We start from the raw sequence: 14,806 nt of genomic DNA on the forward strand, positions 1-14,806 counted from the left end.
GCTTTTGAGAATGTTGCCCCCCTTAATGATGCTGGTTTATGCCCGATACTTGCTTCTCACAGAGTATTTTTATGAGGCCTAGGAATATGTTTCTTAAGGCGCTCTTGAACGATGGCTGAAGTCCGCTCGAGGCAAGGAAATCTCCCTCCTTTGTTTTCACGGTGGTGGTTTTAACAAAGAGGTATTCTGCCAGCCCTTGGTAGGCCCCAGAATCTATCAGTTTATGAGGAAGTTTCAAAGGTTCTTGTGACCAAGCTCAGCTGTGAGTTTTAAGTATAGGTGTATATGTCCCATTTCTGCCATCTCTTGGGTTGCTGAAATTGCTGTATCCTTTTACATGCCGATATGCATGACAGAATTGTGTTGGGTTTCCTCCGGTTCAGTACTAGTCTGTTCCCTGCTTTGTGTGCAGAGTGCATCGTTCGGGAATCCTAGGACAGAAAGTACTTGAGATGTGAAGCTGGAGATCATTAACACGCTTGAAAGGCAGAAATATTTACTGGGCTGTTAAGTCGTGTCGTTTTTAATGTAGCAAAAGTCGTTCATCTATTGGCTGGCCCTGTCTGTGGCACTAGTTAAACTGTACGGTGCAGGAAAAATTGTTTAGTGCTTTGGGGTTGTGTGGTTCAAAGGTAAATGTATTGTCCAGTTTGTCTGGTGGGTCTTGCGTGTCTTCCACGTATTGACCTCGTCACAGAGCTGAAAGCGAGAGGATGCTGTCGGTAATACAGAAAGCACTACTGTGAGCATAGACTGCATCTCTGAATGACTCCACAAATAGACCGTGCTGCCTCTTGATTGAACGCTCCCACTCAAATAGTTTACTTAAAGAGCAAGAGAAATAAATGATACCCTGTCTTTTGTTTCTCCTGGTTGCTGAGGACTGTTGCCCCCTGTTGAGAGTCCTTTTCCTTTGTGACCTGCAGCTCCTTTTGTACATCGGCAACTCTGTTGTGGCTGTACTTTGTTCTCCACTCATGTAATAAAGGTGAAGTCTGGAGAGCCGTACACGCTGCCTCCCGAACTAGTTGGACGTAGTGTTGGACCTAGGTGAACAAACACAGCCTGCCTTTTAAAAACAAAAGCAAAACCTTTGGGATGCTTCCAGGTACAAATCACACTCTCGGTCATTGCTTTGTTGCCGCTAAGGGAGTCACTTTTAAGTTCCTGAACAGTGGTAGATGGTCTTTTATGTCGTTTAAACAGCTGTGTTTGTTTGATACCCGCTTGAAGCTCAGGAAGAAAACAAATTGCTGCTTGGAAACTGTTTGGAAGAAAACTCACGTTCCACCTTTGTAAAAACACTCAGGAGTAAAGGAGTGACACTGGTCCTTTAAATAACCGGCCACCCCCAGCGCTAGCGGACCCAGAGGTAGATACTATTGCACCCCTTGGTAATATGGAGCCCAGGCAACCACTGCATGCCTCTTAGCAGCTGAGAACACACCGTCCAGTATTTTGCAGGCCAGTAAGCTGTTTTTCTTTACGTATAAATATTTTGGCCATAGAATGCAGTGACTTCCGTGTACGTGTGCGTCTGTTTATTAAAAAAAACCCAGAAATCATTTGTACTTTTGACTGTGACCAGTTGGAACTGGCATGGTGTTTGTGACCACTCTGAATTGTTCTTCCCCTGCTGTCCTTCCCAGGAGGCTATAGGTGCTTATGGAGCACTTTTGCTGATCAAGAACTTCCAGGAAGACCAGGCTGCCCAGCTGCTGAGTTCAGAAGCTAGAGATACTCTCCGGCAATGTCACAAGAGGAGGATAACTAACAGAACAATGCCTTCAGTTGATGATTTTCAGGTAGAGCTTCAGGCTGAAGAGAAACCCCCCCCAGGGGATGGTTGTTTTGTTGGAAATCTCCATTTGAGAAGTATGATTCATAATGATTTCCTTGGGGCCACGAGTGGTGTGAAGCAGTGCTGAGAAGATGGCTGGTAAATTTGCCTCTGTTTCAAAGTCTTTCCACTTCATAACAGAGTGTGGTTATGATGGTATAAAGGAAACACTAAATAATGGAGCTTTCCCACTGTCCTTTGTATTTAAGTCGTGCGGAGCGAGGACAGACCAAATTGTATTTTAGATTCAGCTGCTTTGTACGCTTTGCTGTTAAAAAGAACAAACCCAGATTTCCAGTGGTATAAATCAGCCCAACTCCCCAGTAGCGATTGGTGGCTTACCGTGGGTAATAGAGGGGAGACCTGGCAGAAAAGCTTGCCTACAATTCGAAAGTTTAAGCAAGGAGTAGAGTTCTATACTGTGGATGTCTTCATGTTTGTGGTTTGTTTTGTGGGTTTTTTTCTCCCCCCTCCCATTTCTTACTGCTCTTTCAGAGTAGGGCAGTAACTCCAACTGAAGAATAACAAAACAGTCGGGATTACTTTATCTTTTAAAACCAAGCCTGCATGCCTTTCATGTAGGAAAAGATTGTTACATAGATAGGCATGCTGTTGTCTGTCCAGATGCATCAGTTTGCGAACTGAAGCAAGGAGGATGTTGGAATCGAGAAGAAAGGATTTACTCCTTTGTGTCCTGTTGTTTACAGTTCATACCACAGTGCAACGTTGCTGGAGAGGCTAACGACAACCGTCAATAAGTTATGATGTAGCTAAGAGCTTGATAAATGAAGGTACGGGGTCATCAGGAGGTAATTAAACCTTTCACTTGCGGCTCCTTCTGCTTTATCAGTGTCCGTGCAAACAGCCACGGCACATCACTGAACAGGAAGGAGCTGGGAAAAGCAGCAGTCTCCCACAATTTGCCTCTCTTAGGAAGAGGAGAGCTGACGAACAGAAATTCGAAACTGTGGCCAGTGCACAAAGCTAGTCCATCTTACTGGGATCCATTTTATATTCTGCTTACCTGTAGTTAGGTGTCACATTCAAGTAGCTTGAGTCTTTGTTCTTTCTAGCAAAATATTACACTTAATAGGAAAATTAATCACCTTTGTATTTCTGCTGGATGACTAAATGACAGAAGATTTTTTTCAGCAGGATCTTGTATTCAGTTTCACCTTCTCTTCCTCAGCAACTGAACTTCAGCCAAGCTACCTGTACAGCTGGACGCTGTGCTGGATGCTGGAAGATGCAGGGGAGCACGGGAAGAGCTGGCACCAGGTGTGTCCAGGGCTGCTCCTTTGTTGACTCTTTGAAAGAGAGCCTCAAATCAGTAAGGTCGCTCCACTTCCAGGCTAGGCTTGGCACAAATTCAAGCACTTTGCTGCCTGCCCAGAATGCCAGTTTTCCATCTCCTTTCTCCACATCTGCAGTCCTGAAACGAAGCACCTTCCCTACAAGGAATGTGTAACACAGCTTCAGCTCAGCTCATCTTTCCCACATTGAACCAGGATGTGGTTGCTACATGTCTGTGGTGCTGTCTCACAGCCTTACCACCAGCTCTTGGGTCCTGGAAAGGCCTTCATCCTCCCTCCCTCAAAAGGATGGAAAAGCAAAAAATCCGGTATTTTGATGATGATGAAATACAACTTGCTGATACTGCATAAAGAATCTTGATACTTACTATATGAGTTACAGGCATTTGCACAAACTTCAGCCTCTCCTTGAAGCAATCCTGTCCATCTAGAAGCATCGAAAAACAAGTCTTCTGTGTGTTAACTACGTTAGAAATTGAAACTGTAGTGTGCTTTGCCTTATTTAGAGCTGATTTGATTTTATGTATTTATTTTAGTTGTCTTCACACCGGCTAACAAAAATGGATTAGTTCTGCTCAGTCCTAATGGTTTAAAAGCTGTTGCAAAGTTCCAGTGTTTCAGTCTGCAAGCTATCAAAAGTTTATTAAAAACCCAGAGTGCTCTTTGGAACCGAAGTCATATGAGCATTCTTCTCAGTCTTAGCTTTTAACAGCTTGTTCTTAGGAAATGTACATTTTTGCCATTGTGATTTAGCATGCTTAATTTATTCAGCGTACAAACATAAGTACCAGCTCAGTAAATAAACAGGTCTTTCTTACTGTCATTTTTTCCATCTCCTTTCATTTTACTGCTTTTAGTTTCTAATTGCAGTTAGTTTCTTTGCAAAAAAGCACGTGATGGCAGGCTGCTTTGCTCATGGGTCCAAAAGTGTTTTGTGGTTGGGTGGTTTTTTTTCCAGTTGCTTGCTATTTTACTTTTTAAATACTTTTTGAAAGGTAGAACTGCGTTTCCTTGTAGGGCTTGTTTAGAATTCATCTATGTTATCAGTTGTGCACATGTGTGAATTTCAGCAGAGAAAAAAGATCCAGCTTTTGCCTCATGATCATACGGATTTACTTCAATGTTGCACAGTAAATTTTCTTTCTGCCTCCCTGTTAGATGAAATTTGGTTACATCAGGCTCAGACACCAAGTTGCCATCATGTCCTGCATGAAAATGGATTGCCTTTTGCATGCTGCAGCATAAAGAGTGTGAATGGTTTATCGTGCAGCAACCTGTGGATCAACACCCTTGTGTGTTGCTGGCAGAGGGTTGGGTTTTTTTCTTTTTCCTTCTGATGAACATATTGTCTGAAGCTTCTCTTCAATAGTATTGACCCAGCAGTTGCAGCATCATCTCTTGGGTGTGCTGCCTCTGATGTTTATTTTGCTTCACAGCATTTAGTTTCCTAGTAAGGCCAAACACCAAGTCCCGTTAAAACCACTGGCGTTTTCAATGGGGCTTTAAGACTGCTATCTGTTTGTTCGTAATTGCAGGGTTAGAATGTGAGCCAAGGAAAGGAGGATGTCAGCTTATGAATTTCTGTTATGCCTGCCACAGTCTTACCACCAACATCAATTCGCAAGGTGGCTGTAATGTACAGTAATCACTGGTGCGTGTTTCACAACTAGAACATAGAGAGGCTTGCTGTTTGTTGCTGAGCTTCCTGTTTTCAGAGGATGAGGTTTGGAGGTTTTGTTTCTGATGTCTGTTTTCTCATTCTACAGAACTGCCTTCGTGTTGCATTCCAGGAAGTTAACGGTGCATGTACAGGGAAGACCTTACTAGTAAGACCCTATATCACTACCGCAGATGTATGTCAGCTTTGTGCTGAAAAGTTTATGGAGTGGACGATCCAGAAGAATACAGCCTGTTTCTTTTTGTTGATGACACCCGGCAGCAACTGACAGAAGGTACCTACCCTCAGAAGATTAAGACAGTTGCACAGCCGCCCGCAACCCAAGGTCTTTCGCTTTGTCTACAAGCGCATTAACAGTGATCCATATGGTGCCATTTTTCAAAACAATGATGAGTCAGCTTCTGAAAACCAGCAACTCCTTTAATTTCTGTTCCTTGTTAACTCTTGAAAACATCTTTGTTGGCTGCCTGCCTTAGGAGCTAAAACAAGTCTTAAACCATAAATACCTAGTTAAACATGCGCATTGCGTACAAAACCCTGTGTAAACCGTGCGTATGGCCAGTTATACAGAGCGTTCCACCAGCGTGTTTGAGCCAACAGCCCATGGGGCTGAATTTCTTGTACCACAGACTCTTTTGAAGCGTATTATACCGTGGCCCTTTGCAGGTCTCTTGCTGTAGCATGCAAAAGTGTATTTTCTTGCACTCACCCTATAGCCGAATGTCATTTTGATTCAAGTATATGTATGCTAAGACAAGTGTTTCAGTAAACCGGCTGGTATGAGCTCGGTTTCACCAGCATGAGTTTGACAAGACTGTCCGATGCAGCGGATCAGTTAACTCCTCATTACTTGGATGATTGCATCCTTTCCTAACTTTTTTAATTACAGAGATTCGCCATGTTTTTACACGTGTGTGTGTGTGTGTGTGTGTATATATGTATTTGTTCCTTCCAGTTCTTTTTATTCCCCTTCTTTTGGGGGGGTTTGGGAAGGTGGGCACAGAACGGAAGTCTTTGTGGGGACCCAGGAAATGAAGTGTTTAACGGTAAAGCTTAAAGCATTTGCTGTACGGAAGGTTTCTCTGTACCCACCGCATCAGCTGCTTATTTAGCCGTGCCTGATGTTTATAAGAGTGCCCTGTGGAAGTCTGCATGTTCATGAATGAGCTAACAGTAGCTTGGCTCTGTGTAGAAAGGAGAGGAACTATGAAGCACATATACCCATCCCGGCTTTTATTTTTTATTTTTCCTTCAACGTCCAGTGTTTCCAGGGCCTTTGCTTTCTCTTGCCACATTGGCAAAGCTTCCCAAGCTCTATTGCCCCATAGTCACGAAAGGTCTTCAGTAATTGCTGGGATGGTGAGTGAGTTTTGGGCTTCTAGCCCTCCATTCCTTCGGTCGTGAATTCCACTCAGTTAAAGACTCAAGAGAATTGCTTAAAACTTGCATTTGGCAGTCACGCCTCAAACAGTGAATTTGTGGAGATCCATTTATTTATTTACACTAACGAAGAAAAAACTGTAATACTGCATCAAAGTGAAACTTAGTGGCTGCTGAATCACTGAGTAATAGCGTAGAGTCGCTGCTTAAGCCTTTACCACAGTCATTGCAATGTTTGTTTGTAGACTGCTTGGGTTTTTGTAAAGTCGTGTGGCTGCGTGTGGTGCATTCTTCCCAAGGTGCTCCTTACTGCTCTGATACTCTCTCTGTATGTTCGCAGTACCGGGTAAGGCGGAAGGCTCTGTGGCTGGGGAAGAGTGGCTTGGACGTGTTACTGCGCTCTCTGTTGCACCAGAATTTCAACGGCTGGGTTTGGCTGCTAAATTGATGGAACTACTGGGAGAAATTTCAGAAGTGTGAGTACCATGCTTATCTTTAATCTTCTGAAAGTAACCTCTCAACTGACATGGCTTAGGTATTTGACTTGCATGGAAGAGACCCAGAATCTTGCTTTAAGTAGTGTTCTGATTCGCTGAGGATTCCCTGTAATTAGAGAACAAGACTAAAAATACCGTGTGGCGGCGTAAGATCTCAGGGTTTCTATGAAAGCTAACTTTCCGGAATGAGTAGGGTGTAGCCTGAATTCCAATAGAGATACTGTATAAAAAAAGGTCCTTGTCTTGACAGCGAGAGAGTTTCATGGAGGGTCAACACTTTCCCGTAGGGTCTCCAGCGTGCTTGTTCAGTGATCGTGAGCTTTTTGCAGTTCCTGCAGGCAGCCTTGGAACCAATTCTGTATGGCAGACAGTACCTTAGCTTGCTTTTTGTCATGCTTGGCTGCTTGTACTTGCTGAAAATTTAATTGAGCATCAAATGAACCCACAGGGAAATGTCCTGAACTCATGGTGGTAGGGCAACCCCATTGTAATCGGTAAAATGGGAAAATTGCACATTTTGAGGAATCTGCCTTGTGAGGAGAAGGGCTGCCTTGTGTTAGGTGACTGAACTTTGTGACCTGTTCTGCCACTGCCCCCTGCCACACACATTGAAGGAGGCAGTCCCTAAGCCAATGCAATTGAAAATGTGGATTTTTAGGTATTTTTTTTTTTTTTATGAAAGATTTCTTATGTGTATATGAGACCTGTGTGAGTGCTTAGCTTGACCTGTTCTTTCTGTTCATAATTTTGAACCCACGGGCTGGTATAAAAGAATGGTGATGTGACAAAAATAGAATAAAATCTGAATTTAGACCGGATTTGTCCCTTGGGAAAGGAGTGCACCTGTTACTGCCGTGTGAAAGGTGTTTGATTAGCATATGACATCGTCAGACCTGCTCTTGGTCGGATTACAAGTTACGGGCTATTTAGCAATACATTCACCTGCTATTCCTTACTGTGGTTTTTCTTTGGTTTTATGTTTCCAAAGAAAGGGTGGATTTTTCGTCGATCTCTTTGTGAGCGTATCAAATCGGGTTGCAGTAAATATGTATAAGCAGCTCGGCTCCCGTGTGTACCGGACAGTATCGGAGCGCTACTCTGCTAGCAGCGGAGAGCCAGATGAAGATGCTTACGGTAAGTGGTTGTTGTGCCTTAAGTTGAATGGAAAGGTTCTTGTGTTGAGGGTTCCTGGGCCTGTACAAGTTCAGATAGTCGTTGATGAACAGGATTCTGTATACTGCTTTAGATAGCTTTTCCTACTGAAGAGGACATCAGTTATGAGACTTGATTGCAGGAAGCGGAATGAAGCTGCGTCAGGGGAAGTTCAGGTTGGACGTTAGGAAGATCTTACCCACTGAAAGGGCGTTCAGTCAGGGCACTAAACCTGTCAGGAGCTTAGGGAGCATCTGGATGGTGCTTTCAGTCATACGGTTTAGTTTCAGGTAGTCCCACAAGGAGCATGGAGTTGGACTTGATGATCCTTATGGGTCACTTGCAACTCAAGATATTCTAGGATTCTAGGAAATCTTCTTGAAAAAGGATCTTAATGTAATAGAGAAGTCACTTAATGTGGCTTTGTGCAATGACTGTCTTTTATAATAGCATTGTTTTCTTTTGCCATAGATACGAGGAAAGCTCTTTGCAGAGATACAGAGAAGAAATCAATTATACCTCTGCCTCATCCTGTGAGACCAGAAGACAATGAGTAACTGTAAACTGTGATTCTCAGACAACCTAGTGTCAGTTTCCTTCTCCCCAAAGCCCCCAAGAGCTCTACAGAGGAGAAATATTAGGCTCAATGTTTTTCCCCGTGAAATACCAAAAAGCAACGTTGAGAAGCTTCCCAACGCTGCTTCTGTCGGTATTGGCTGCATATTCGTGCTCTTACCCTATTGTTCTTCCTTTCGAACCGTGGCACTCTGGAGACTATTAAAATGGAATTGCTTCCTGTATGGTGGTGTCATGGTTTTCCTTCTCGGCCACAAAACAGTCCCCTCACTTTGTCACTCTCACGGAGCCCTGCTCCGAAACTGAAAACGCCTGGCCGCTGCTCCCACACAGAAGGTGCCAGGAAGGAGTTCTGTTGCTGGCTCTCGCCTTCGCTTCGCAGCCATATAAGTGCTGCGACAAAACCTGGGCTCCGTTCTTTCTGAGCCACAAAACCAGAAATTGGGTACATCACAATACACTCTCCAGAACTCAGAGGTCTCTGTTTCTCTGTGCCTTTTACTTCCCTCATTCCCTAATTTAATTCTTGGATCCATCTGTCCCTTCACAGTCTGTCTGGATGTCATGGATGCTGTTACGTAGAGGCATTGACCAGGCACTTAGTTCCAACACAGGTTTCTGTCACTGTCTTCCCTGGAATTTCTTGGAGAAGAGTGCAGAGGAGTGAAGGCAGAAGGTTGATGAGCATTGATAACATGCAGCTGTGACCTTGCCTCCAAGGCAGTGGGTTGAGGGACGTGGATGATGAGCAGCTGTAGCTCGTTCCCATGAAGTAGTTAAATAGCCCTGAGGAGTGTGGGAGAGGGGGTTGGATGGAGGGGGAGGGGTGTGGTCTGGCCTCTGGAGTAAGGAGAAACAGCACAGACAGCAGAATCTGACTGAGGGTAAAAGCCTTGTTGCAGCCTGATAGCTTGCTTGTGCTGCAGCAGCGGCTGCCCCGTGTGAGGCTGCCTGAGTTGGGCTCCAGCTACCGCAACTGGCGCCCAGCGTAGCTGGGACAAGCGGGAGAACCTGCGACCCTTAACAGACATGGTGAGAGGCGAGCCGTTGCAGCTAATCGATACGGGTGTGTTGCGATATTTGTTGTCTGTCTTAACTCGGATCGCAACTGAAGAGGACGTGTATTACTTGTGCTCGTAACAATCTCCAGGCAGGGTGTTTTCTTTTATTACAGTCCCGGGCATGCAGGCTTTTGCTGCTATTCTGGTTTTGCTGTTCTCCTTAAGTGCCCAGTGAGGTTTGCTCTAGTATCAGCCATGGCAGTTAATGTTCTCTCGCTCACCTGTTGTGTTTTTAGCACCGGTTTCTGTGGGCGCAAGGGGTCCATTTCAGATCTTTGAGTCACCGCGTCGTGCCGTTGGGGCTTTTCCATTGGCGAACTGCTGCTGTAATTCCCTAAGGGGCTTCCTAGGTCAGGAGGTAGCGGATGGGAGCAGGTTGCCACCCTGGGTCAGTGGTGAGTGCTGGCATGTATCATCTGACCTAGAGCTGATGTCTGTCACCACTTTAGCTGTGGAATGACTCTGAGACCCAGGGAACTCTGGTTCCCTTAAGCTGCAACCTTGGAGCTTTTCCAAGCAGTGGATGAAATTCCTGTCACAGGCTCTAAGGCACCTTAAGGAGAAGGGGGCACAGTCTGAGTTTTCCCCCATGTAGGCGCCAGGGAGGTACAGTTCTGAGCTTAGTACTGGCCGCTACTGGGAGACGCTTTCAAGTGATCTGAGTGCAGCTCTGGCGACCCAAAGCTGGACAGGGTTGGCAAATGCTGATGTAGAGTTTTGGTGGTAAACTTGACCAGCCTGTCTTAACGAGCAGGCATGTTCTGTGTTCGCAAGCACCGTTTAGTCCCGCCTAGGCATCCCGAAAGTTTGAAGGGCCGCGGTCACGTCTTCCCTGGGTCACACACAATGAACGGTTGCCTGTGCAGAGTTGCTTTTTAAGGAGCAGGCTGTGGTTCTATTTTCTCTGTTTGGCTTTGCATTTGGGAAATAATGTAACAGCTACAGCTCAACTGAAGGAGCACGATACCTGACGTGGCAGAGAAGGAGGTGCGTTTTACTAATTTTTTGGTGTGCATCAGTTTGACCCCAAAATGACATTGTGTCAAAGCTTGTGGCCAGGTTCCGCTGTAGATGTTGACTTGGGGTATGAGTGGCTCCAGGTGTGCTTTAGGAGAGCTCTGTTGGTGTAGGTGTGCTGAGCAACTGCTCTGCTGTGTGTGCAGCTGTTCTGGTTTGGCTTCCTGGTGTGAGCATGCAAAAGAAAACTCGCAAGTGTGGTCAGCCTTGCCGTAAAATCAGAATGCTTTCTGCTGCTGCCTGGATATCCGAGAGCCTCCTGAACGTTTCAGGCAGGCAAGAGATGTGCTCCAGTACATCTGAGAGTCCACAGCTCTGCAGTTCCCTAGAGGGGCACTCACTACAGGTAAGGCTGTAAGATGGCAGAGCTCTCTGCAAGTGACACTGACGGAGTTTCTTTGGGTATATATTTGGATACATGTGCGAGCTGAAAAGCTGTTGTTTGCTTTCCTGCTCAGTAAGCACAGATCACTTGGGTGGTCATGGACACTTGTCATTTACTGAGGAAGTTTCCACCCGTTGCATGGAAAGGGAAAGGGTTCAGAGGCACTGTTTAGGGTTTGGGGTTTTTTTGTTTGTTGTAAAACCTGGAGGTTTAGCATTTTGTTCTGTGTTGTCGGTTAAAGAAAAAGTATTTTGAATTCAGAAATGTAAAGTGCTGAAGCAGCTAAGTGGCAGAACCAGGCCTCGTTCCTAGTGTAGCCATAATCCAAGGCTGGTTTAAAGCCCAGCCCAGTTACGTCAGTGGGAGAACAGAGAAACAACAGATGATCGAGTTGTGTACACAGGTGCTCTCAAACTCAGGTACCTGTTTTTGGAAAAATTTGTCTACGAGAATAGTAATTGCTTGTTCAAGGACCAAGTGTGCTTGAAGGAGTGTGTGAGTTAAAGCAGGCAGAAAGAAGATCAAGATCTGAGGAGCAGCCTGGAACTGAGGAGATGAATCACCTGGGACAGTCAGGTGATGGATTTGCAGAACTGACAGGACCAAAGGAAACTCCTAAAAACTTCAGACGTTGACTAACGGTTTGAGAAGCATATCTAAGCCGTGCTGTATCCCTTTGCTCTCTGCCACTCGCTGGGGGGGCAGCCCGGCTCTGAGTTGTGACTAAAGCAAACCCAGCGGTACCCGCATCTATTTAAATGTCTCCTGGAACAACAGCAATCGCTGGGGCTTATCCGTAGGACCTCACCGCCCACTGCCCCCCCCTGCACCTTGTGCCGTGGGTTCCCCACGCTGCTGCTGCTCCCTCCTGGTGGGCCGGGGGCGCGGACAGAAAGAGCCACCCAACTGTAAAGCTGCCAGATGCAAAGGATTTAGCCGCTCGAGCCACGCGGGTGCTTTTGAGTCCGGAGGCAACGGGTAATAGTGGCCGGGCTGCGAGTGGGCAGAGGGCAGAGCGCAGGGCACCCCGCCGCCGCAGCGAGCGTTCCCGGCGGCCGGTGGCGCCAACTGGGCCGAGATCCCGCCCAGTGCTCGCCCGGCCAGTGCTCAGCACGGGGCTGGTGGGGACCTGCTGCCACCTGGCGACCAAGAAGGGGGTACTGCAGCCAAGCTATCTAACAGAAGCTGCAAAGTTTATTGTAGCAATGGAGTCAATAACAACAAATGCTGAGAAAGAAAAACAGCTGAGCAGGTTTTCCTGAATTATGGTGACTGAATTTCATCCAGAAAGGAGGAAGCAAAAAAGCCATTTAGCAGGCCCTTGGTATCACCAGATACTCTTACAGAATGTGGCGTTCCCCCTTGGCTAGCACTAGCTAGGATAAATACTGGTAGCGATTGTTGGCTGTTTCTGTCGCCTAAAGTCTGCTCTGAGGACTAAGTGAGACATTCCTCCTCTGTGAATATCATTAACGGTATCTGGCTTTGCTTTGGTTGTTTCCGTGTTTTTTAAAAACTGTACTTGTGTATGTGAAAAGGGAAAGACATGATGCTTACTTTTTAGATTAATTGCCATGGCTGAAGTGGAAGAGTCCAGAAAAATGTAAGCTGGCTGAGGAAATGGGTCGACCTCAAAGCTGTGTCTATCTCCAAACAAGAGAAATCCTGTTTCTCCTGATGAGGAAGGATCATTGTTAAATAGCCATCACATTACCACATCACCAACATATAATGCCTAATGTTATGTGTTTGTATATGTAACAAAATCATACGTGCATTTATTTCTCGCTTGAGAATGCGGTCTGTGGAGGGTTTCTCTGCGCTGTAGTTCAGAGACCTGTAACTTAGGCTTAATTTAGACCTGAATACACCACCTAGAAATGAATCCAGTTTTGATGCAAAAGCAAAGGGGACAGACATTCTACTTCTTTTAGAAGTTGTTCCAGTGGCTAACTGCCTTCACTGAGACCTCAGTTTCACTTTTTTTAAAATGTGAATGGTTTTAGTGTTAAGCAATAGGTTCTTCACATGTCTTTTGCATAAATGTCAGTTCCTGTTAAAATCAATTTATAAAATACGACACCAACTAACTTTCAGACAAACTACAAAGACGCTGATTTGAAACTCTTACATTGTACAACCTGTTTGCCCAAGCTCAACTTTTCTGCCTCTTCTCTGTGTTACATACCGTTTTCCAAGAACTTAAGATTCTGAGAACTGAACTAAGCATAATATTCCAGCATCTGTCTCATTAACGACATGAAATCATGTCTCCATTGCTGTTCATTACTATACCATACCTAGATTCAAGGATGAAGTCACTCCCGTTCGTTATGACATCACACCAACCTCTCCACCATTACACCTAAAGCCTCCTCAGCCAGCGCTTACCACAGATACAGTTCCCACATACGAGACATGGGCTCCACTTCATCATCCTAATGGGGTTTTGGAGTGCTGCAGTAACGCACTTTTTATTTGAATAGGCTTTACCCGACTGCTCAACTTGAACGTTCATCACTCTCAAACATCTCACAACTTGCAGGTTTGTAGCTGTTGCATTCGCTTTCATATAATCAGAACTACTGAATAACGCGTGACATCGAATTTACGTAATTTCCTTATAAACGCTGAAGTTTCATGAACCATTTTGTAGACCTGCTAGCTGTTACTCCAATAAACCCTCATTACTACTTAGTGTTACAAAGCGCTAGCCTTTCTCATGAGAAAAGTTTAGGTACTGTGTGGACAGTACCTTGGAGGTGGGGAATAGACGTGACACTTTGCTATCCTTACCAATTACCATTCTTCTGAGAGTACTAAATTTCTCTGGGAGGAATGTATTTTCCATAAGGGAATTTTCATTCCTATTAGCTACATTCCCAGCCTTAGTTTTCAGTTTCAGACCGAACTAATCTGAACTCATTTAAAAAAAAAAGATAAAAATGCAGAGCCATCTTTAAGAACTCTACCTAGAAGTAAGCAGCTTTCATTATTTCTTTGAGTAACTTCTGCAAATCTCCATTGCCTAGAGTTCAACAGGCAGCAGCCCTTCCTCTAGACTATGAAAGGTGGGGATCGCAGATGCAGCACTGCCTTAGCAAATGGAGGCATCCACATAAAATAACAAAACTGGTTTATCAAGTTATAAATAAAAAACGTAGTCCTTAACATAAGACATCAGTAGATCTGCATAGCAAACTTGGCTTTCTACCAGGAGTATGGTCTAAGCACTTCCTGAAACAGGAACAGCAGCAGCGTATTTACTTAGGACTTACCAAGGAAACTGACACACTTGGAACGGGTATGGACAAACAGCTGCTCTTCTTTACTGTTCTCCTGGTAAGAAGCGGTATGAATGATTTTCTATAGTCTTACACTTAGCCAATCAAAATTCTCCTTAATAACCTTGCCCCATGACCCAGATACTTGAGGTTTTCCTGACCAAGAACAAGGTATAAAGATAACGGGAAAACCATGACTTTAATTGGTAACCCGGTTAACATCTAAGGATGCGTTTTGATTATGGAATAATTACTTTAACGTTATGAAGATAGTAAGAGCACAAGCTATGAAAACTTGCAACAATTTGAGCCATCTTGCCCGCTACGGAGTAAGCAAGAACTGGGAAAATGAAAAGCAAATTTTCTCTAACAAGCTCAAGTCTTTCTGGCTGAAATTATATATTAGTAATTTACGTTAAGAAAGAAATTCTAACAAAGAGCACAAGAAAAGTTGATGAGTCTTTCCTGCCTGTTAACCCCAGAGAAAAAACACCGTTAATGAATGTAAAGGAACACCTATGAAGGGACAGTTGAAACAGATGGAAGCCAGTAAGTTTTCACACAACCATGACAGAAAGCATAGTTCCCATTGTCATACCTAGCTGCTGAAGCCAAGAGCGTGG

General features: G+C 44.8%; 1 protein-coding gene and 1 non-coding gene across 5 annotated transcripts; both read left to right on the plus strand.

The window, feature by feature from the left end:
• The first annotated feature begins 1,705 nt into the window (after positions 1–1,705).
• On the plus strand, positions 1,706–8,737 carry LOC129784133 (N-alpha-acetyltransferase 20-like). Of its 4 annotated transcripts, none has more exons than XM_055799985.1 (4): positions 1,706–1,805; positions 4,920–4,979; positions 6,552–6,687; positions 7,697–7,959. In XM_055799985.1, the coding sequence occupies exons 2-4, from the start codon at positions 4,958–4,960 to the stop codon at positions 7,956–7,958; spliced, it is 420 nt and encodes a 139-aa protein (XP_055655960.1). In that variant the 5' UTR covers positions 1,706–1,805; positions 4,920–4,957; the 3' UTR covers position 7,959. The 4 variants fall into 4 exon arrangements, 3 of the variants coding, with proteins under 3 accessions (XP_055655960.1, XP_055655961.1, XP_055655959.1); XM_055799986.1 differs by lacking the exon at positions 1,706–1,805 and adding an exon at positions 8,332–8,737 and having other exon boundaries at positions 4,364–4,979; positions 7,697–7,842; XR_008746515.1 differs by lacking the exons at positions 1,706–1,805; positions 7,697–7,959 and adding an exon at positions 8,332–8,447 and having other exon boundaries at positions 4,364–5,105.
• Positions 8,738–9,884: 1,147 nt separating this feature from the next.
• Positions 9,885–9,969, plus strand: LOC129784254 (small nucleolar RNA SNORD45). The gene has a single exon (XR_008746726.1). It is a non-coding gene; the product is annotated as a small nucleolar RNA SNORD45 (small nucleolar RNA).
• The last annotated feature ends 4,837 nt before the right edge of the window (positions 9,970–14,806 follow it).

Source organism: Falco peregrinus, chromosome 3 (assembly GCF_023634155.1).
Source record: "Falco peregrinus isolate bFalPer1 chromosome 3, bFalPer1.pri, whole genome shotgun sequence".
NCBI lineage: Eukaryota > Metazoa > Chordata > Aves > Falconiformes > Falconidae > Falco > Falco peregrinus.